Genomic DNA, 22,696 nt, shown 5'->3' on the forward strand with positions numbered 1-22,696 from the left:
CGACCCCGCCCCCTCGGCAGACACCGTCTATCTACTATGAGCCACTGCGTGACTACATAGGTATTTCCCCCCTGAGTGGAGACTGTAAGGTTAGTACACCTCTATCTACTGGGCTCCTTTGCATTTCACTGCTGGGTTCAAGTTCAAAATACACATTTTAAATTCATAAATATATATATATAAAATATATAATCAGAATTAGATTACAGCACAGAGTCCATTCAAATTGGAAAAGTGACTAAATTAAGTCCCTAAATTAGATTCTTGACTTACTCACCACTGTCCTTATTTGGGACTATCTCATCCACTTAGGTGATTCAGATCTTAAATCACTTTGCTTTTACTATGCTTACTTGTGCTTAACCCCATGATGCATAAGCGTCTGCTGCACTTGCCTCATGTGGAACTTATTATTATTATTATTATTATTATTATTATTATTATTATTATTATTATTATTATTATGTTAAGGTTGACTACTTTGTTCTAATAGAAACAAAACGATGACATAAAATTATGGAACAAAATGTAATTATATTTACTTGTTTTGAAGCTGTTGAAGCTGCTATTTATACAGTGTATAATATTAATTTAAAAAATAATTCATTTCAGCTTGTTTTACTCAGCTTTATGGCGCACATGGAGACATACTTGTTATCACTGACTAGAGATGAGGCCTTTTAACAGTTATGTGGGAAGTTGAAACTCCAGAAATGCAACAAAAGAAAATGAGAAAATGATCAAAATGACTTGCAAGTCCAACCTAAGCACCTACACCAACTCAGAGTTCAACCTGTTGTTACCCTGACACTCCAGTGCAAGAGTCCCAACCAGCGCTAACATTAATAAGTTAAAGATTAGCCTGCATATTAACAGAGGAAGTGTCCAATCAGAGTAGACTGGTGCGAAGGTGATTCATACAGCAATAAACTGTCTTATTCATAAAGCCTTCCCCGCTGCCTTCTCACCAACAGCCGTAGTGGCTTTGACTTAAAGATACTTTGTGAAAATGGTTAACGACAGCTCCCCCATCATAACAGTTGTAGTTGTGGAAATGTACTCTTTTGCCTTCTAATGAAATGCCACTTAAGAGCCTTCGTTTACGGGCCTGGCTAAGCGCACACAATCTGTCCTTTTAGATCACTTAGGAGAAGCTATGTCTTTAAAGAAACCCTTTACAGGACAGGTTACTTTATTTTAGTTATCCAGAGGCTTACAGCGATTACACAGCAATAATCAAATGTAATCCTTTTCTTATTTTCCCTATTGCTGTTCAACTCACAACCTTGTTTAATTCTGAATAGTGTTAAAAAGTAAGAATGCAACAGTCCCAAAAAACCTCCAAAACAGTTAGATGCGTCTCTCTCGGAGGATTAAGAGCAAACAAGAGGAGCCCCATCATTCGCTGAACCCCCATCTCGTGCAGTGCCAGCTGTTAAGCCAAAGGAGTATACGCTCCTTAAGCCAGGGTCTAGTTTAAGTTCTTGCCTACATGGACATCCTCCATAGAGCTACAGATAGTGTGACCTGTAATAACAAAAACAAGTGCTAAGTGATGAAATCCTCATCCCCAGCTCTGGAAAGTTCTGTGACCCCGAGACAACCTCGGTCATTAACCGATGTTTTGCTGATCTGTTAATGAAACTGTCTATTTCAACTCAGATACTTATCAGCTGTCTGTGTCCACTCGGACTTCCTGGTACTTTCCACTAGTTTGTTTCTTCCCCTATTCACTCATTACACACTTTCGTTAGGAATTGCATTTTTCCTTTGTTACCTTTTGTAATAATATAATTATTTTTCTTAATCCTTTCTTCATTAAAATCATTAATAGTTCAACTATCAAACTTGACTTGATTCTTCACATTCAACTTGTTATCAGGACATCATTTCTATTCCTATTCAATTATTATTATTATTATCACACTTATTTCTTACCTAGGTTTAACATTTTGATTCTCCTTTTTTTTTATCTAACCTCCTTCTCCTCTTACTGTTGTTCTCCGGGTGGGGTTCCTCCCTGTAACTTGGCCTTACATTTAGCTGATTTCACCTGTGATGACAGGTCAGGTTTTGGAGACATGAAGGTCAAATAATTGTTCTCCTTCTCTTTTCAAGGCCTTTATTAGAAGAATGAGCTTATTGTGGTTCTTGTTCTTTTGGGTCGTTTCTTTTTTTGGCTTTTCTCATTCTGTTTTTGTAACTTATTGGGGCTATCATCTGGTTTTCTTGTCTTGTGGGGGCTGTAAGGTCTGCTAAATCTATCATCAATGTCCGGGTTTCAGTTCTTTTTGACACAGTCACCATTTCATCCTCACGATATTCATGCTGGATTTGATAAAAGGCAATTTTAATCTTTTTTTTTTTCTAGATGGATCAAAAAATATTCTGTTGATTTCCCAATATTACATAACTCATGAATCCTGGGTGACGAGTAGTTTTAGAAACACAGTTTGGTCTGAAACAAATAAAATGAGTTGCATCTGAAACAGAGCTATTGTTTGTATTATCTCTGATAAGACACAGTAGTGTAACAGCGTGCACGGTGTTGCTAATCCATACACTGAGATACAGTGGACAGTACAGGATGTAGATCAGTGGGCTGAGTCACAGCTGCATCACTGCACATATAAGGTTCAAGACAAGTCTGCCACCAGCTGGTTCAGGAAGAGGTAGGAGCAGCCTGGCACCAAACTAAATGCTCAAGAGGAGGAAGATCTCTTGGTTTTGCATGCCAAAAGTCTCAAAGCGTTAAAGATAGTACTGTTCAAACTCATGCACCTCACTGCAAAATTAAGATCATCAAGCTTCAAGCTATAGAAAATTAACAAAGACATATCTACAGTTAGTTTAAATAAAGGAAGTATTCTTTGAATTCGAAAGTTATTTATATGCTTAGACAAAAACACACTGATGCAGTGATATACGTTTCTCATTGCATCTAGGTACACTTTATTTTTCCTGCAGTGCTAAAATAATATGGCCACGAGATCGGCCACCTCACTGCCCATTTATTGCAAATCAGGAGCCTGACTTGTGTCCATACTATTTTAAACATCCCCTTTTTTCTCATAGTGTTGTCATGCTCATTCAGATATAAAGGATCTATTGCAAAATAAAGAGCTCTCTTCCCTCTCCTATACTCTGAGGTTACCATGGAGACAGATATAATTCAGTTCTTGATGTTTCTCATAAAAAAAAAGCCTGCGTACATATTTTCATCTGCAACCATAGCGACACTTGACATTGTCAGCGCTATTTGTAAAAAGCAAGTCACCATAGCGACACTAACCATCCAGGCTGTGTCATAGATCATGTGTCCTAGCCGAGTATGCCTCCTCATTATGAGTGAAATTTAAGAATCCATTGGTAAACAGATTTTATTTGAACATTTTGAAAAATATTATCACCTTGATGTTGAGCACTGCATTGTAACTCTCGAAGGACTAAGAAATAAAGGATTTGTATGATGTTTATTGTGCTCAGTTTGGGTCTTCAAAGGTAAAATCAGTATGTTGCAATTCATGTCTAGATATTAATAATATATATTGGTTAGTTGACACCAACATCAGCCCCTAAATATTGTTGATAAATTAAAATCTATTTAATAGGTCATGGTTTACTAAACTTTAATCAAATTACGCTAGTGCTACAAATAAAAACGTTACAAATGATGACAGTGACTTGTTTTTAAATGGTGTGCCAAACTAAAAAGAAAAAAAAATATTATTTCAGGATTCTTTATAAAACTTATATCAAACCTTTTTTTTTTTTTTTTTTTTGTAATTCTTTCTCCTATATCGCACACTGACCAGTAATTGGAGTGAGACCCATTTGAAGCTTGCAGACATAGTATAGGTAATTATTTTTCATAGATGCACCCCGTCTTGTGCGTCAACCGTACGTCACACTATAGGCCTAATGGCCAACCGTACAACAGTGTTGGTGTGTGTGTGTGTGTGTGTGTGTGTGTGTGTGTGTGTGTGTGTGTGTGTGTGTGGGGGGGGGGGGGGGGAGCGCCACTTCCATCCAATGCATGGCTTCAGAGCAACTACAACACAAGAGTTTACATCCATATTGTTGTTGTGTCCGACACTAACATAGCCATTTGACCCACAGCTGGCGACTTTGTGCAGCCCAGTGAGACTGAAGCAGAAGATGTGTTAGGTTTTGTTGCATGATGATATATTAAAAAAAAAAAAAAAAAAAAAAAAAAAAAAAAAAAAAACATAAATTCCTATAAATACATTTAGTCAGAAAATACATCTCCAGGGTATCATCAAAACCACTTCCTCCCCTATGAACCCGATCCCAGTGATGGCTGGGGGGGGGGGTGTGGGGGGGAGATGCGCTCGTCCTCGGTGATAATCGATAGACGCATGCAGGTAGCCTTCCTCCCTACACACGCAGCATCACCACGCATCCTTACTCCACTGTGCAGTCTCTCTCTTATTTCCCCTCCCCATCACCACACGTATGAGAAATCGCTCGTGGGGGCCGTGCCTATTGATCTCTTAAACATCTGGAACACCTCATATTTGTTTTACAAGGCAGAGGCTGAACAGTCTGTGCCCGAGATAAGAGGAGCGAGACGGCAGCAGCAGCAGCAGCAGCGGCGGCGGCGGCGGCGGCGGAGGCAGCATCAGCATCAGCATCAGCATCAGCACCACCACCACCACCACCAGCAGCAGCAGCAGCAGCAGCAGCACCAGGACGGACCACTTGACACCTTGCTTCACGACATCGATATGCAGTAGTGTGATAGCAGCTCTGCGGAGACGGGAAGGCCAGTCCATGGCATCTTGATATTAAAACCGTGGGCTCTGCGCATTCCTCATCGACGTCGTAGTCTTGTTTGGGTTTTTTTTCTTCTTCTTCTTCTTCTTCTTCTTCTGCGGAGTCGAAAAGGATTAACTTGGCCAGATATTTAAAAAAAAAAAAAGCAAAAAAAAAAAAAAAAAAAAAAAAAGCAGCGAGGGGAGGGAAATCTTACCAATTATTCAATCTGACCAGATTCTGTTTTTTTTTTTTGGGGGGGGGGGGGATTCGTGGGATACCATTGGACCTGCGATGGACTCCAGCGCGGGGGAATATGGCATGGCTCGTCTTGGATTGTTTTTGGTTTTGATGGGGCTGTGGAGATTTAGCGATGCTTGCCCCGCATCCTGCACTTGCAGCATCTCAAGGATTGTTTGTATTGATTCTGAACCGGGGATCGAGGATTTCCCTGTCCTCACGTTAGATGACATGGAAAACATCACCGAGATGTAAGTGTGTGTGTGTGTGTGTGTGTGTGTGTGTGTGTGTGTGTGTGGGGAAATGATCGTGCAGACAGCGGATGAACTTATTAGGATGCAATGCGTAAAGAACCACCTTCCATCGTAGGTCGCAATAACACCAGAGGGCTAGAATTATGATAGAAATAAAGATAATAGTAACACCAACAGCACATTAATAACAGCAGGCCTAATATAACCCCCCCCCCGTGGATTACAGATCAATAGAGATCTGCCTTCTGCGCTTAATGTCAAACACAAAACGTGTGATTTTTCCTCTTCTTCTTATAACCAAGGGTTTGTCGGATCATGTAGCCTAGTATGTGTGTGTGTGTGTGTGTGTGTGTGTGTGTGTGTGTGTGTGTGTGTGTGTGTTTGGCGGAGATGGGGGTCGCGCGTGCCAGTAACGACGATAGTGTGTGTGTGTGTGTGTGTGTGTGTGTGTGTGTGTGTGTGTGTGGTGTGTGTGTGTGTGTGAGAGTGCGCGTCAGGTTTATTTGGATTTGTCGGTGTTTCCTTTACAAAACAGCTCCAGAGGTAGTGATGGAGTAAATGTTTAGGCCCCGACGCAGCCTCTGATGTCTTCATGTTGGCTATTGGGCGGCGGGTGTGATATAACCTCAACATTATAAAAAATAAAATAAAATAAAATAAAGTAAAATAAATGACCACATTGTTTGTCAGATTACACATGAGATCACATCGGTTGTGTACAGCTGGCGATAGGCTACCCACAGTTATGGAGCCTTATCTGCGTCAGTGTGTATGTATAGGCTTGTGTCGGAGTGTACCTGCTACAACCCTGCACAAGTGTACAACTGCATGGCACCCAGTGGAGAATGGAGGGGAGACTGGGTGAGTTTGACTGAGGCAGACCGACTGGATACATACCCACCATGAATACCCACCAGCTTAGGCAAATAAATCAGCATTTGAAGTCTAATATTAAAATGCTTGTCACCTGCACCTTCTAAAAATCTAACCATAAATTAAAACAAAGACTCCTGCCTCCTGTTTATTACTTGGGAATAAAAAAAAAACAAAGCTCCTGAAGCAGCAAAGTCCATTTAGATTGTTGAGATACTTAAACGTGTAATATATTGTAGAATTGTGTTGTTAAAAGTACAATACATGCAAACAAAAGTGTTTTCCCCACCAGAAACATTCTTAAACAACCTGGGGTCATTCTCAAATTGATTCACAGGGTTTTTAAACAAAACTTATTTATTTTCTGATACTTAGCACAGTTTGTTTACTTCAGGAATATATTGTGGTGACAATTTGAAATGCTCTTTTTCGTATATTACTTAAACTCTTTATTTAAATACCTCTAACTAATATAGTAAAACATTTTTTTGTAAATAAAATGATCTTAAAATACAATGCAACATTTCTGCTTTGCAGAAGTATTTCAGCTGGTCCCCATTTAAGAATATGTTTGAAGAATTTGAGATGTGTGTATAAATAATTAATATAGCTATACTGATTATTGACTTTCATTGCCAACTGAGCTATCTGCTTGTCAGCTTATTTATAATGCACCTTTAGTGGAGTGATTTTATCAAAAAGAGTTGGAAGAAGTAGCATCATTAGGGCATTTTTGAGCTGCAAAACCTAAATAACATGAACAATAACAGCAACAATAAAATAAGTTTGTCACTCAACATACTGCAGACTAAATTCCCACAGTAAAATAACATTACAGCTTTGTGGGAAGTATATATCATATTTAGCTGACTATGTCTTAAATATAAAGAAAAACACTGTCATGGTATTTTGTTTCCCTAAAATGCACAAACACACACACGCACACACACACGTACCAGTTTTAGATCAAGTTATCAACTGACCGTCAGACCTTCTCAGCCTGTATCTACTTCCAGATAAACTTTACATTAAATGAACACTGTGCATGTGTGTCTTAAAACTTTTTCTCCCCTTTTTCCTTCACAGATACATTACAAATCAAAACAGACTGTTTGACATCAATGACAACAGTCTGCGGCACTACATAAACCTCAGAAACCTGTAAGTATCATACCGTATGTGTTCAGTGTTTTACATGGAACCACAATATATTTAACTCGACATTTTACCCTCACAACAGAACAGTGATGAAGACAAGACTGACGTCTATATCATCAGATGCGTTTTTCAACAATACAAGACTCCAATATGTGTAAGTAGCATTTTAAAGACCCTCTGTAGTGGCGTCATTGATGTACACAGGAGTAGCATGATTATGATTGTTATTTTTTCGCCTTTTTAGAAATCTCAGAGACAATAACCTATCAACACTGTCATGGAGAACATTTCAGAACTTTAACACAACATACCCGTAAGTGTTACGTGTAGAAAAAAGTCACAGTACATTCTTTTTTTGTGTGTGCGTGCAGCCAAAGAGTTTCTCATGTGTTGTGTTTTTATTTTATTTTCCAGGCTCCTGCTGTCCGGTAACCCTCTGGATTGTGTTTGTGAGAACCTGTGGATCACACTGAGGCTCCTAGAAGAAACCGACAGTCCAGAGCTGACATGCATGGACGAGCGAGGAGCGCCACAGGCCTTTGCCACGCTCACTCCACCAGACTGCGGTAATGTGAAACCATGTTATAATAAGCAACGCTGGGTATCTGATATTGAACGCTCAGAGAGATGAGATCGATTCATGGAGACAGGAAAAGACGGGAATAAACCTGTAAACAAATCAATCAATGCAAAGTTCTGGCCGGATGTCCAATTGTGCCGTGTGCTCATCTCTCGCAGTGGTTCCCAAAGTAGAGGTCACCCCAAAAACCGTGACGATGATGCAGGGGAGTAACGTCAAAGCTGTGTGCAGCGCCTCAGGCTCCCCTCCTCCTGAGATCATTTGGAACTTTGATTGGCTCTCCACCCACCACGAGGTGAGCCGGTCTACCACACAGCTTCCTGTTTAAACCTTTGGTACAGGTCCAGCACTCTGGGATGCTGGTTATTTTTAAGGAGTGGACAAGCTGAGGAATCTTTTTTTTGGAAAATATTACTCATAAGACTAGCTCCAATGAAGCTTCAAAGCTACCTCTGTGAACTACGTGAGGGTCGTGATAGAGCTGTAGGCTTCAGACTGCGACCCGTGTTAGGCTTCATTCTTTATTGGTCTAATCGTCAACAAATCCCATGAAAAGACTAAAACTGAATGCAGGATTGATCCAGGAAAGTTAGTGTAGCTCATTCTTGTTGTTGAAAACCATAAAAAACACATCAGTAACTCAACGTACTCAACTGGAATTATTGGTTTCTGTGGAGATTTACATTTTCACCAGGAAACAGTGAACTTAGAGCTGAATGCAAAAGCAGAGTAGAAAAGTACAAAAGTATTAAGAGACAGTCAAACACACAGTTGGTCTTGCTGTGTGTTCCAATACCCATACTACCATACTATTTAGTAGGCCAAACAAATAGGAAGTACTTCGCAATAGATAGTATCTCAAATGCCAAAAATACCAGATGTGTTATTGCATCCAGTTGCATTTTGATATATGCAAGCTAGCACGCTTTTCTGGCTTTTTCTAGCCCACAATGACCTGCACAGTAGATATGTGAGCAAGACGGCCAAAGTTAAGGGTTCAATGTGATGATGAAGGAGTATGTCAGTGCAGACCGGATGCAACAGTATTTACTTTGTAATCATAACTGCAGTATGTACTTAAAGTAAAAAGAAAAAGTATGTGATATGGAACACAGTGTTGGTCTTTCCATAAGATCTGATGATGATAAGACAAATATAGAATTTATGTTGTACAGGCAGTTAGCTGAATGGTTGTTTCACACTTTTACATTTAAACTATAGGACATAAAATGCAGTCTGATAATGTTTACAGATTGAGCCTTCGGATACGGAGAGCAGCATCACCTTGTCAGACCTGTCCCCTGATGATAATGGCAAGGTGATCATATGCAGCGCCGAGAACATCGTCGGTCAGACCGAGGCCACCTTTCAGCTCAACATTCTCTGTAAGGACTCCTACTTTTCTCTTATAATTGACTGTAACTGTAGCATGCATCTTTTAGAGATTATAGTTATTGTCGGCAAGTTTATTTTGTCTCATCTCGTCTTACGGACATTTAAGCGCTTGCTTCTGAACCTTGTTTTTCCAGTGGAAGCACAAGGCTCCTCAGTTTGTTATCGTTACTGTCTCTTGGCCAATCTTATTGACTCTCCACGTTTCCTGTCCATAACTCTTCCTCCCGTGAAGCTCCTCACCAAACTCCTCTGCTTGTTTAGAGCCACATTTCTCCTCATTCTCCTCCTCCATGTTTTCCTGATGTCAGCGTTTAGATGTTGTGTCGTCCCCCCCCCCTTCATACCTTTCATCCCACATCTCCTCTCTAAACCCATACACGTTTCTTTTCCCACTGGCTTTTACTCCTGGTGTTGATTTCCTCATCATCCCGTTATTACTCTTCCTGTACTGTTTTCCTCCTTGTCAGTTGCCCCCACCATCCAGCAGCTGCTGGAGCCAGAGCGGGACCACCACTGGTGCATCCCATTCAGTGTGACGGGAAACCCCAAGCCCGAGCTGCAGTGGTACCACGAGAACGTGGCTCTCATGGAGCAGGACTTCATGCGCACCAGGATCCACCTGTCCACCGAGAGCGAGTACCACGGCTGCCTGCAGCTGGTCAACCCCACGCACATCCACAACGGCGTTTACAGGCTGGTGGCGAACAATAAGTACGGTCGGGATGAGAAGAAGGTCTCCGCCCAGTTCATCGACCCGCCTTACATCGACCACACAGGTGCTTTTATACAGGAGTTCATTCAGTCAGAAGTCAGCACATTTCTGTTTAAGAAGTCAACTTCTAACATACTTTATTTTCTTCTTGTCAGCAGAAGACACCCTCTACTACTGTAAGTTATGATTCAGCATTATAAAACTAACAACTGTTATCCTCATCAACTTAATAATAACTGTATACATTGTTAAAATGGACTCTTCTATGATCCGTTTCTCCTCCTTTGGCCTCTGCCTGCATCTTGCTTCTGACCAGACACCACTGGTAAGTGTCTATAACATGACAGTCAGCATAACAAAGTAAATTGCTTGCTCTTAATAGTTATTATATTTCAAATGTTCTGACCAGCTTTTTGATTTTATTTTCAGACTCTCCAAACCCTCCGCTGGACGACAGTGTTGCAGTAAGTGATGCTCACAGGTCCTCACCCTTTAAAGCAATGGTTGTCACCCTTTTGGCCTGTGACAATATAAAAAAAAAATTAGCCTTTATCAAAAAAAAGTCAAAAACGCCTAAAATGATCTTGTAGTTCTCAAGAAAAACAGCAAAGATTAGAGGAAAGTCTGATAAATAAACCTAACTTCATGTTACAATAATATTTATTTTTCTTCTTTCTATCATGTAAATAATCTCATGACTCCAAATTTAGTTTGCGGCCCATTACGGGGTTCACGACCCCAGGTTTGGAACCACTGATCTAAAAGGATGCCAGATGTTTTTGTTGACAGTTTATCTTTTTTTTTTTTCCTTCTCAGGTGTATGTAGTTGTGGGAATCGCAGGAGTTGCCTTGACCGGCTGCGTTCTGATGGTGATCATTCTGAAATATGGAAGAAACTCCAAGTTTGGTATTAAAGGTAAACTAACCTTTTTGAATGAAGAGTTCAACATTTAGGCAAATACGCCTACTCGATTCCTTAAGTGTTATTGTTGACTCAAAGCTCATTGTACTATCACATTATTACCATAGACATTTTTGAGTCCTACTTTGTTCTGAAGGCATGCACTCATGTTTCTTTAGAATGACATGTGCCTCTCGTGTCTTTTTTTGTCATTATGTTCAATTTGTATTTACAAGTCTTTCAATCTCTTTTCTCCCACCCAACACTCCCCTCCCCTTTCTCCTCCTCCTCTTCTTTGACCACACTTTCCTCCCCCTCTCCACATTCCGTCCTTACCCTTCACTCATCTCCTGCCTCTCTTTCCTCTCCACCTCCACCTCCTCCTTCGTGGCTCCCTAGGCTCCTCCTCAGTCATCAGTAATGACGATGACTCTGCCAGCCCTCTTCATCACGTCTCCAATGGCAACAACACCCCGTCGTCCTCAGAGATGGGTCCAGACGCAGTGATCATTGGGATGACAAAGATTCCTGTCATTGAGAACCCACAGTACTTCCGTAACTCCGGGAGCATGCTGAAATCTGACACGTGTGAGTTACCGCCTCGCTTGACAAATGGCCGGTAACCCGGACCTTTTCTGATAAATCCACGCAGAGGTCACAGCCAGACGCCATATTTATTGTCAGCATCCTGCTGCATTGTGATAGTGACCCCCTGGACATTTAGATAATGTTCAGAAACACAAGCTTGTTCACAGAAGGATCGACTCAGCAGAATGAACCTGAATGTTTTTCTTTCTCATACTCAACTGCATGGGGTTTATTATAGTTTAAGACATTTTTTAATTTGTGCTGGATCTATTTGTCTAATCAACAGTTTTGATAGATATTCATTAATCGAGCAAACATTTGCTTGTTCTAGCCTTTCAAATGTGTAGAATTGCTTCTTTTGTCAGTTTTATTTTATTGAAAAGTTTATATCTTTCAGTTTTGAAGATTATGACAGCATTAATCTTGCTATTTTTTTGATGTTTTATAGATTTATACATTGCAAAATCAAACAAATCGATCTTGAAAATATTCTTTAGTTGCAGCCCTAATCTCATTTCACCTGCATACCTGTAACTGATGTATTCCTGACAAAAAAATCACCCAAATTCCCATGCTATTTGTCGTATTCTGCATTAAAGTTGTCCAGCACATCAAGAGACACAACATTGTACTGAAGAGGGAGCTGGGAGAGGGAGCCTTTGGGAAGGTGTTTCTCGCTGAGTGCTACAACCTGACACCAGACCAGGAGAAGCTCCATGTGGCAGTCAAGGTGCAGATTAGGAAGACGTTCGCTCGAATAATCAATTTACTTGTCATTCAGTTTGTGAATTCTACTGACTAAATGTAAGTTCTTATAGCTAATGCTCCTCACCTTGTCTTTGTGCCTTTGCCTTTCCACTTCTTTCCAGACTCTGAAAGAGGCCAACGAGAGCGGCCGAGCGGACTTCTACAGAGAGGCCGAGCTCCTCACCAACCTGCAACATGAACACATCGTCACTTTCTACGGCGTGTGTGTAGAGAGCGACCCGCTCATCATGGTGTTTGAATACATGAAACACGGGGACCTAAACAAGTTCCTCAGGTAGGATCACTTTGACTTCTAAAAATACTAACGTGTTAAAAAAATAATTCAACACTTTGGGATATTTACCAATTTATTTTCTTGCCAAGAGTTAGATGAGAAGATTGATACCACACTCATGTCTGCACACTCAACAAAAGGCTACAGACAGCAGCCAATTAGCTTAGCTTAGCATATAGACTGGAAAGAGCTGAAAAAAATGTCTACCAACACCTTTAAAGCCCATTATATCTTATGGGGATTATATGCTTGACTGTTTCTTGGCTGGGAGCAGTGACTTCCAGTCAACCAATGGAGGCTCCAGGAAGTCACAGCTCTTGGCCAACAAATAGTCCAGCACATTATCCACCATAAGCCATAACCCTATTTTCAAAAAACATGTCTTTACATGTTGGTTTTTGTATGAAAACACAAATTAATGTGTTTGCTTTTGACAGAGCCAGGCTAGCTGTTTCCCTTTGTTTACAGTCTTTATGCTAAGCTAAGATAACTGTCTCTTGGCACCAGCTACATATTTAGCCTACAGGTGGGAGTGGCATCAATCTACTCACCTAACTCTCATCAAGAGAGCGAATAATTATACATCCCAGAATATCAAAATATTCCTTTAGTTGTCCACTGCGCATTAAAAAGGTATGCTTGGTGATATTATGATGTGTTCTGTGAGTTGATAGAAATTTGTCCACTGGCAAATAAGAAGACCTGCTTTATGGCAACGCTAGATGGATTCACAGAATTTTTGTAGTATTCATATTTTCAACAAGTACTTAATTCATTTCAACAGAAATTCCAAGAGAGTAATGTAATCTAGAAATAATTTTAGGGTACATCTTGAAAATTTGTGAATATTTGGTGTTCGGCATTACATTTTCTAAACTATTCAGTCATACATTCGATTGAAGCTCTGATGAAATGTTTCTGGGTGCAGGTCCCACGGTCCTGATGCAGTACTAATGTCCGACGGTCAACACAGCATCCAGGTGGAGCTCACCCAGTCCCAGATGCTCCACATTGCCCAACAGATTGCGGCTGGCATGGTCTACCTGGCCTCTCAGCACTTTGTCCACAGAGACTTGGCAACCAGGAACTGCCTGGTAGGAGAAAACCTGCTGGTCAAGATAGGCGACTTTGGCATGTCCAGAGATGTTTACAGCACAGACTACTACAGAGTGAGTCCAAAACATTTTTGATCATTTCCCCTTTTTCTCACCCCGTCTTGCATCTCACACACACACACACACACACACACACACACACACACACACACACACACACACACACACACACACACACACACACACACACACACACACACACACACACACACACACACACACACACACACACACACACACACACACACACACACACCCTCAGATATATACACAGAAATATGGAAATGTAGCCACAGACGCACGGTCTCAAATATGTAATTAGAATTTTATTCCCGTTTTGGCCTGAAATAACTGTGTAGCTGCAGAAATGTCAATTTTAACCAGAGGTATTTTATCTATTTTTAATACCATTTAAATGCAAATTCTATAATCTGCATAAAATTACTGTTTCCATGGTAATAAGGGCCAACAGTGCGAAAAAAATGCTTCGACAGTTTTTTTTTTTTTTCCATGGGCAAGAAGTTAATACGTCCCTTCACTCTACATGAATATCATCATATTATTTAACCATAGAGGAGTTACGGTACAGTATATGGTCTGACAAGAAGATTACACTAACATTGTGTATATATATATATATATATATACATACATACATACATACATACATACATACATACACACACACACACACACACACACACACACACACACACAATTGTTTATTTTGAAGAACAGATGGATGCATTTATTTCCCTCATCCTTTCTGCATAAAATCCTAGCTTGAATCACACAGTGCCCTCTGCTGCCCAGAGTGGACTCGGACATGCATTTCCCTGAATCAGATAAGATCACCATACAGAGGGTCTGTCACCAACTGCTGATGTCAAACGATTTTATCCAATAGAGACACAGATAACAATAAGAAGCTGCCATAATGCTGATTTAATTTGATAAATAAAAGGGAATCATGTGACACAATTAGATTAAACAAGAATATAACTGTGTAAAACTCACGTATAGAGGATTGAGAAAAATAATGTGCGGGGAATAAAACTAGAAATACATACAACTACATCTGTGCACCACTGTTGATCTGCCAGTTATACAGAGTATCACATGATGGTGTGATGGTGCATGGGAGTATACAGGATATATAGGTGATGTGATGAACGTGAGAGGATGGTGATTAGATAAGAGAGGAGACAGTGAGAGGAGGGAATGTATTTAGTAGACAGGAAATATCTGATGGAAGAAGACAAGAAGATGATGGTTGGATAAAAGGTTTTGATGTAATAACAGGCGTGTTTCAGGAATGCCTGAGTGACTAAACTCAATTGCTCACAATAAAAAAAAATACACTCAGTAGCCAGTTTATTAGGCACACCTAGCCAAGACTCCATGAAGGTTATAATGTTCAGGTTTTGTTGAAATGGTAGGAGAAATGTTCAATTGTAGGATCATTTTGTGGGATGCAGTCCTGTTGAACTGTGATTTGTTATACTGACTTAAATTAGGGTAGGCTAAATGACCACAAAGGACTGGAATTCTAATAACATACATGCAACAGACATGGTTCTCAGATAATGTGATTTTCTTCTCACAATGTAACAGAATTCAGCATAAACTATTAACCTGAACAGTTTAATGATGTTTTAATGTTATTGTGAGCATTCATTCCAAAACAAAGTTTTCTGTGTCATCATGTTTGGTTCAGGAGACATGATGCAAAACACATAATTTGGTTATGACAGAAAGTGAAATGGACGGCAAGTTTCATGTTTTTATGAGGAAATGAACATCATTTTAATACATCACTTGATAATTACTATAACCCATCGCTATTGCTATTCAGCTGTAACATGTTTATATTGACGGTGGAGTAATGGTGGGGAAATATAAAATAGTGGATAAACCTGGTGGATAATTACCTTCTTTGGAAAGCTCTTTCTAGTTTTTATTTTCTTTTGAATTTTTCTTTTTTTGAATTTTGTGTTTCTGTCACTTAGAAAGCTATTTACAACTGCCTCAATTACAGAAGCTAATGCAAAGTTCAACATTCAGTATGTATATATATATAGTGTCTTTAATATAATATGATTTTTTATAAGCCTTTAATGGTCGAACTACCAACAGGCACATCAGACCAATATGAAGTCAGTTATACGAGCATTTGCAGAGGCATTCAGAATTTGCCCTATTGCAGCGTCAAAGGTCAAATGATGTTGTCCTCAGTGTCATGAAAATGTGACTGGTAGGTAGACTATAGTCCAAGCTTTCTCCATGACTTCATGGTATTCAGTGTAGGTTACCCTCTCCTAGTGTGACTTTATGTAGAAAATGGCAAAAAATATATGAAAAAATTGAAATGATGGGGGAGTAAAAAAAAAAAAAAGGGGTGATAGCACATAGAAAGTAATAATTGCTGCAATGCTATCATGAATTTTCTGACACTAGGGACACAGACCTTTAGAAAAAAAAAAAAATAAATATATATATATATATATACAGAAGAGGAACAGTCAGGGAATCCCGACGTAACGACTTGGTGAACAAATGTTCAAACCTGTAAGCAGGAGTTGAAGATCGTCTTTACCTCAAACAGGCAGGCATCAGGAAACCAAAGCGGGCAAACAGAGAGAGGCTGACCTAGATGTGAGCAGACAAAGAGGGCGTCGCTCGAGACAATCTGAAAGGGAACGAGTGGAAATGTGCCGGTATATATACATCTGGTGAGGAAAGTGGGAACAGGTGTGTAGGTGGGAGGGGATGTCAGGTGAGGACATCTGGTGGATGACTTGAGGATGGCAGGTCTGCGGAGTTAGAGGAAGATGAGGCATCCAAAACAAAGAAAGAAACACCAAAGGCATTAGAATGTATCCTCTGGGCACCACGAATGCCTGTACCAAATTTTATGTCCATCCATTCAGAAGTTTTTGAAATATTTCAGTCTGGATTAAAGTGGTGGAACCTCCGACCGACACTCTCATCCACAGGGCTGGGCCACAAGCTTGGCTAAACTCTTTTAAACTCACCATTAGGCCTTATGGTGTTGGTTTCTAATGGAGACTGATTTAGCTCTCTCTCTCTCTCTCTCTCTCTCTCTCTGCAGGTGGGCGGTCATACGATGCTGCCGATCCGCTGGATGCCCCCAGAGAGCATCATGTACCGGCGGTTCACCACAGAGAGTGACGTGTGGAGCCTCGGCGTGGTGCTGTGGGAGATCTTCACCTACGGCAAGCAGCCCTGGTACCAGCTGTCCAACAATGAGGTCAGAGAGTCACACGGGGTTTGAAGATACTCTAGTCAGACAATGATCACAGAGCGGAGAGACTTTAAATTACACCTATTCAGGAACTCCTCTTAAACACAGAGACTTTTCTCCTGCTGGTCTTGTTATTATAAAAGTCTAAAGTTGTAAACTTGAGTAACTTTTTTCGTTATTCAAGGTTTACCAGAAGCATGACAAGTGATTAATCTATCTGGTTTGAAAAGTGATCCAACTTTGAGCCAAAACGTTTGACTGTGAATGTTACTACTAACGAAATACTAACCTTATCTATTCTTTCAACGGTTGAAGTGGCAGATGAAGTACTAGAAAAGAAACCTGTGGTAAATGTGAAAAGAAACAGCTGTGTTGTATCTTTGGGCTCTAAAGAATCTTAGTAAAGACAGAGAAAATAACCCAGGTGATGTCATCAGGGTTACATTAGTTTGGCCTTGGAGAAAGAATATTTTCAATAGAAATACTTTTTAACAAACTGGGGTGTGGAGATTTAAAGATGTGAGCATTATCCAGGAAGTGAGGATGCAACTAATACCACGTTCATGTTATCAAGACGGTTTTTCATGTGAGTATTAAGATACTGTGCACCGACGATAAAACTCTAGGCTATATTTTATTTGGTTTTCCGGCACTCCTTATTAGTCAGTCACAACTTGCACGTATAAGAGCTCTCAGAGTTCTTATCATAATTTGGATGTTGATATGAACACTATGTTCAAGTTAGAAACTCATAATTATGATAACTCAGATGTGACATGAATGCAGTCAAATTGTGGGAAATGTAGTATCCAGTGTTTTATGGATTTTGACCGTTTTCTCAACTTAATAGAAGTGCAATGCTAAATTCCAATTCACAGGTTTTTAAATTATGTTTACTGTAAAAAAAAAAAACTACTTTTTTGGGGAGGGGCATTTATGAGATAGTGACAGTGGAGAGATGACAAGAAATGATAGAGGGGGAGACAGATGGAGAATACAATGCGACTAATTGTCCCTCATAGTCGCACCAGAGCACACATTCCTTTTTATTTCTTTAGACAAAAATGTGCTTTTGCATGTATAAAAGTGAAGCAAACTCTTTACAGAATTGTTTCATCTCTTGTAAAATGATGCACGCTAAGATGGCATGTAAGCAACCATCTGCATTAAAACAAACAAACAAAAAAGGGCGATATATTTTGAATTACCTAGCAATCACTTCAGCATAAGTGCGAAAACTTCACGATTATCATCTTTAAAGCATCTTTGCTTTCAGATAACATCTCTCAACCCTTCTAATGTTTCACTTTATTAGCAACAGAGTCAAACTCTCTACATTGCTTTCATTTGAACACCTCATCCGAACAGCGTATTGTCGCCCTGTATTCCCCCCCGCAGGTGATCGAGTGCATCACCCAGGGCCGCGTGCTGCAGCGGCCCCGCACCTGTCCTAAAGAGGTGTACGACCTGATGCTGGGCTGCTGGCAGAGGGAGCCCTACATGAGGCTGAACATCAAGGAGATCCACAGCATGCTCCAGAGCCTGGCCAAGGCCTCCCCTGTGTACCTGGACATACTGGGCTGATGCACCGGTGTTCTTGTATGTACTTTTTGTGTGCACGTGTGTGTGTGTGTGTGTGTGTGTGTGTGTGTGTGTGTGTGTGTGTGTGTGTGTGTGTGTGTGTGTGTGTGTGAGCTGGGGCTTCATACCTGGATGAGTGACAGCAGAGAGGAGAGGAAGGAAGTGAAGGCTGTGCGACTGTGTGAGCGTGTTTTGTGTACAGTACCTGGCTGTAAATGTCCCTGTAAATGCTATCGTCCGTTGTCCTCATTACATCGAGAAAAGCCTTAAATTTTGAGTGATTTTTATTTTTATTATTTTTTGCTTTTTGTTTCTTTATTCATTTGCAGAAGTCACTGAGGCATGTGTTCGTCAATGGAAACCAAAACGCATAAATATGTGAAAGGCATACAAAGAAATGAAACCCCGATAATCAGAAATACTGATCACTGGGTTACTCTATGGACATTCATCGCATTAAATCATCTATTCTATTTTGCTGGGAATGAAAGGGAAAATAACGTGTCTCCATGATGGACAGTGTATGGACACAACTTTGTAGATAGAGCTTTCTCTTCTTTGGACACACACAGAGCAGCATATTCTGCAGGAAGAATAAAAAAAATAAAAAATACTCATCAAGTTACAGCTAAAGCTTTTTTTCTTTTATATGTCACAGACTATTTTAATATTTGTAGAATTTATAAATGTCTGTTTTCATTTCATTTGTGCTTTTTCAGTCATCGACAGAAATGTTTGCTTGTTTGAATTTTAAACATACGTGTATATTATTCTACACGTGTGTTTAATCAGAAACCCATATAGATTCTAATTATTATGAATACCTGACTCAAGTCCACTGAAGGATTTCCCTAATTTTAAAAATCAACTCTGAGGTTGTAAAACACAAGGGCATACGGCATTTTAAACCATTCTTTTTTTTTAATAATGCCATCATCATTTGTCATATTTTATGTAAATATCTGCACATCAGGTCATCTATATTTACAAAGTGGTGTTTTAAACGTTGTTGGAGTGCTCTACTACATTTCACAACCTTTTTCATTTGATGTATCTAAAGCACAGAGAATGAGGACGCGGAGGTGTTGAGCTCAAAAAAAAGAAAAAAAAGAAGATGAGCACAGTTTTGTTTTACTTTTTCATTCACCAGCAATGCCATTTAGGGATTTATTTTTGTTCGGTGGCCCATATCTGTAAGTGATGTGGTTTTGTATGCACCATCAGAGGCAGTTTTTTTTTTTTTCAAATGTTATGGCTGTTGATGAGATTGTGTCTTTGGTTTGATAAGAGAAGATTAGATTCATTCTTTGAGTGATTTTATGGATGGAGGGGGGCATTTCGATGCAGTTCACTGTGCACTAATTCACAGATTTATTTGTTTTCAGCACTTTTTGTACGTATTGACGATGCTACTACGTTTTATTTGTTGTTTATTTGCATTGCATTAAGTGTGGTCTGAAGATGTAATCTTTAGTTCTTAATAGTAGGCTAAAAGGCCACAACAAAAGGATTAATTAAGAGTCTGATTGCCCTCAAAGAGTCCCAGGGGCGCCTTCATCTCTCTGAGCGGCCTCCAGTCTGCCGGGTGGTGACTGATCCAGCTGCTCACTTCAGGCATCCCTAAAGCACATTTGTATGGATAGGCTGCTTTAAAAAAAAAATGCTTTTAGAATGCATTCTTGTAGTTTGTTTTCCAAATTATCTTCAACTGTTCTGTTTTGAGATTTAAAAAAAAAAAGGCTAAAATATTAAAGCAAAAGTGTGGTGGTTCAAGTGTCTAGTACAAACTGTAAACCTTTGCATAAACAGCAGAGATTACTCCATAATAACCGTCATGTATTTCCATACGGAGTCATAAAGCAGTACGGCTCTCTGCTGAGACAACAAGTTATGTTAAGTGCACTTTGTGGCGTTACTTTACCCCCTAATGCACAACCTGAGCGGCTGACCACTCTCCGCCTTGACCTCGACTGCACTTAATAACAAACAAAAAAAAAACATTTCACCCTCGCTGCGCCAGCCATGACTGAGGCAAGTCCCAACTCTGACTCATTGTCCTTGATGAAAACGATTCAGTGTCCCTGTATGTTTTTATTACAGCGTTTGTCAGTTCTGTATAATAGTCACGTGTCTGCTGTACATAAAATTTGCTGTCCATTCTGTACAGTTCTGATATTTGTCTATATCAATAGTAGGCTATGTTTAATAGTATAATCTGTTTTAAGCAGGTATCATGTCAAAACTGTGTGACATCTATTGAAGACAACGTGTTATGGGCCACTGGCAATACATACTATATGTAAATACGATTTTATTTGTGCTACATTGTATACTTTCTTTGTGCTCGTTCATAATACCCGTGAGAATACAATCCTTTTTTGGGGGGGGGCAACTTTTCATCTGCAGAGGACTTTATTTGAACAATGTGATTTTCTCTGAAGAAAAGAAAAAAAGAAAAAAAGGATCTCTTTCCTCTCCACTGTGATGGGGAGCTCACACAGAGGCCGTCTGCCTGTAGGAGGACCATAGACTCTGATCTGATCAAACATCAGGATCGCTCCTAGCGTGACAGGCGTCCCAGCAGACGTGTGGCCGATGGCGAGGAGGTCAAAGGTCGACCCCTGGCCAACCCCACCACTCAACCTCTGACTGACTGTAGCCTATTTTGATCCTCTTTCAGATGAATAACTGTGACTTTGCATCATGAATAGTATATTATTTTGAATGTAATCTAGAAGGGTCGGGACCTTTTTTGAATGTAATCTATCTTGAGGGGAGAGGGAGAGGGGGAGGGGGGGGGGGCGTTGCAGATTTTTTTGTAAATATATGGTAAATGAAAAAAAAAAAGATTACAGTTTTCATTCCTGTGCAGATAACAAATTTTACTTACTGTGTGAATACGAAGAGAGTGTGTGATCGTGTGTGTGTGACTACTGTCTCAGAGATGGTGTGTGTGCGTTTGCACATACATCTTGTGTGCAAGAGTGTGCGTATGTGTTTGTGTGTATGTGTGTGTGTGTGTGTGTGTGTGTGTGTGTGTGCTCTCCTGGCAGATCTAATCCTGCTTTAATCAGCCAGTTCTATCAATCAATTCAATGCTTTGTGCATCATGTGAGTAGCTTATCCACAATTAATGGAAATGTTCCTTGTGATACTGTGCATTTAATAAAGGTGGTATGTCTTACAATACGCTTCGTGTCCTCACAATTCATTGTGTCTATTCCAGGTTCGGAAGTAAAATTGTGGGTATGCAGGTCTTAGAGGGACAGTTTTAAATTTCAGTAGCTTATTCATATTCCTGTTGTTGAATAAGAAGATCGATAAAGCTCTCTCATCATTACGGTAAATATGAAGCAGCAGCCGCCTAGCTTAGCTGACAGTGTTTGGAAGTTTTGATTACACAAATATTAGTACTTTGCGTCTAAACTTCTCAATTTGTTTCATTTCAATAACTGTGTGAGGCCCACAGAGTAGAGGTAGGCAAATATTAGAGGAAAAAGAGGTATGCCATTGAACCCCCTCTGATTTATCATGTAAACTGTGACTCTTTAGGGGTCAACGTGGAGATACAATCCATAATCTTTCTGTTTTTTAAACCTCAGTTTTGTTATTGGACTTGTTACCCAGTGTTTTCATTTTTTAGGATTTGACTGCGCGTCCAACCAGAGGCCTGTATTGTGGGGAAAAAAAATAATATTCCTGCAATCAAAATGCTCAAAAACTGTCTTACAGTGTTTGACTCAAGGCTTGTCCTCTCTGGATAATCTGAACACAACACCATTGGCAGATTGTCTGTTAAGGTGTGACTGACATTCAGTCTGTTTTTGGCTTTAAAGGGCGGGGGTGGGGTCTTTAACAGGAGCCAACATGTGTTGTGAAACAGTGCCTCATGGGCACCATTTGTTTCTAACAATAACTACTGAGGAGTGACAAAGACAGCTGCCCTAAAGACCTCACACACACACAAGAACAAATGTTGGCAACAGCTATTTAAATGTATTTCCGTGGTGTTATATTGACACAGTTATCACACACTAACACAAGTTTAGAGAAAGTCAGGCTACGTGGTGCGTAACATACCTCGGTGTGGTGCAGCGTTAGTGGTGTTAGTGGTGTCAGTGGCTCCGCTCTCTACTCAGAATGATGGGACAGGAGCTGGTTCTGTCCATCGAGGACGTCTTCCATGAGGGGTCACATACCGACGCTCGGAGGGAAG

At 40.1% G+C, this 22,696-nt stretch overlaps 1 protein-coding gene across 1 annotated transcript; it reads left to right on the forward strand.

The window, feature by feature from the left end:
- Positions 1-5,070: 5,070 nt before the first annotated feature.
- On the forward strand, positions 5,071-18,483 carry ntrk2b (neurotrophic tyrosine kinase, receptor, type 2b). The gene is made up of 18 exons (XM_054612717.1): positions 5,071-5,267; positions 7,230-7,304; positions 7,384-7,455; positions 7,546-7,614; positions 7,716-7,867; positions 8,040-8,176; positions 9,134-9,266; positions 9,744-10,052; positions 10,144-10,164; positions 10,305-10,313; positions 10,418-10,452; positions 10,805-10,904; positions 11,289-11,477; positions 12,077-12,207; positions 12,347-12,519; positions 13,448-13,688; positions 16,747-16,905; positions 18,298-18,483. The coding sequence occupies exons 1-18, from the start codon at positions 5,071-5,073 to the stop codon at positions 18,481-18,483; spliced, it is 2,388 nt and encodes a 795-aa protein (XP_054468692.1).
- The last annotated feature ends 4,213 nt before the right edge of the window (positions 18,484-22,696 follow it).

This window comes from Anoplopoma fimbria, chromosome 14 (assembly GCF_027596085.1).
Source record: "Anoplopoma fimbria isolate UVic2021 breed Golden Eagle Sablefish chromosome 14, Afim_UVic_2022, whole genome shotgun sequence".
NCBI classification, from domain to species: Eukaryota; Metazoa; Chordata; class Actinopteri; order Perciformes; family Anoplopomatidae; genus Anoplopoma; species Anoplopoma fimbria.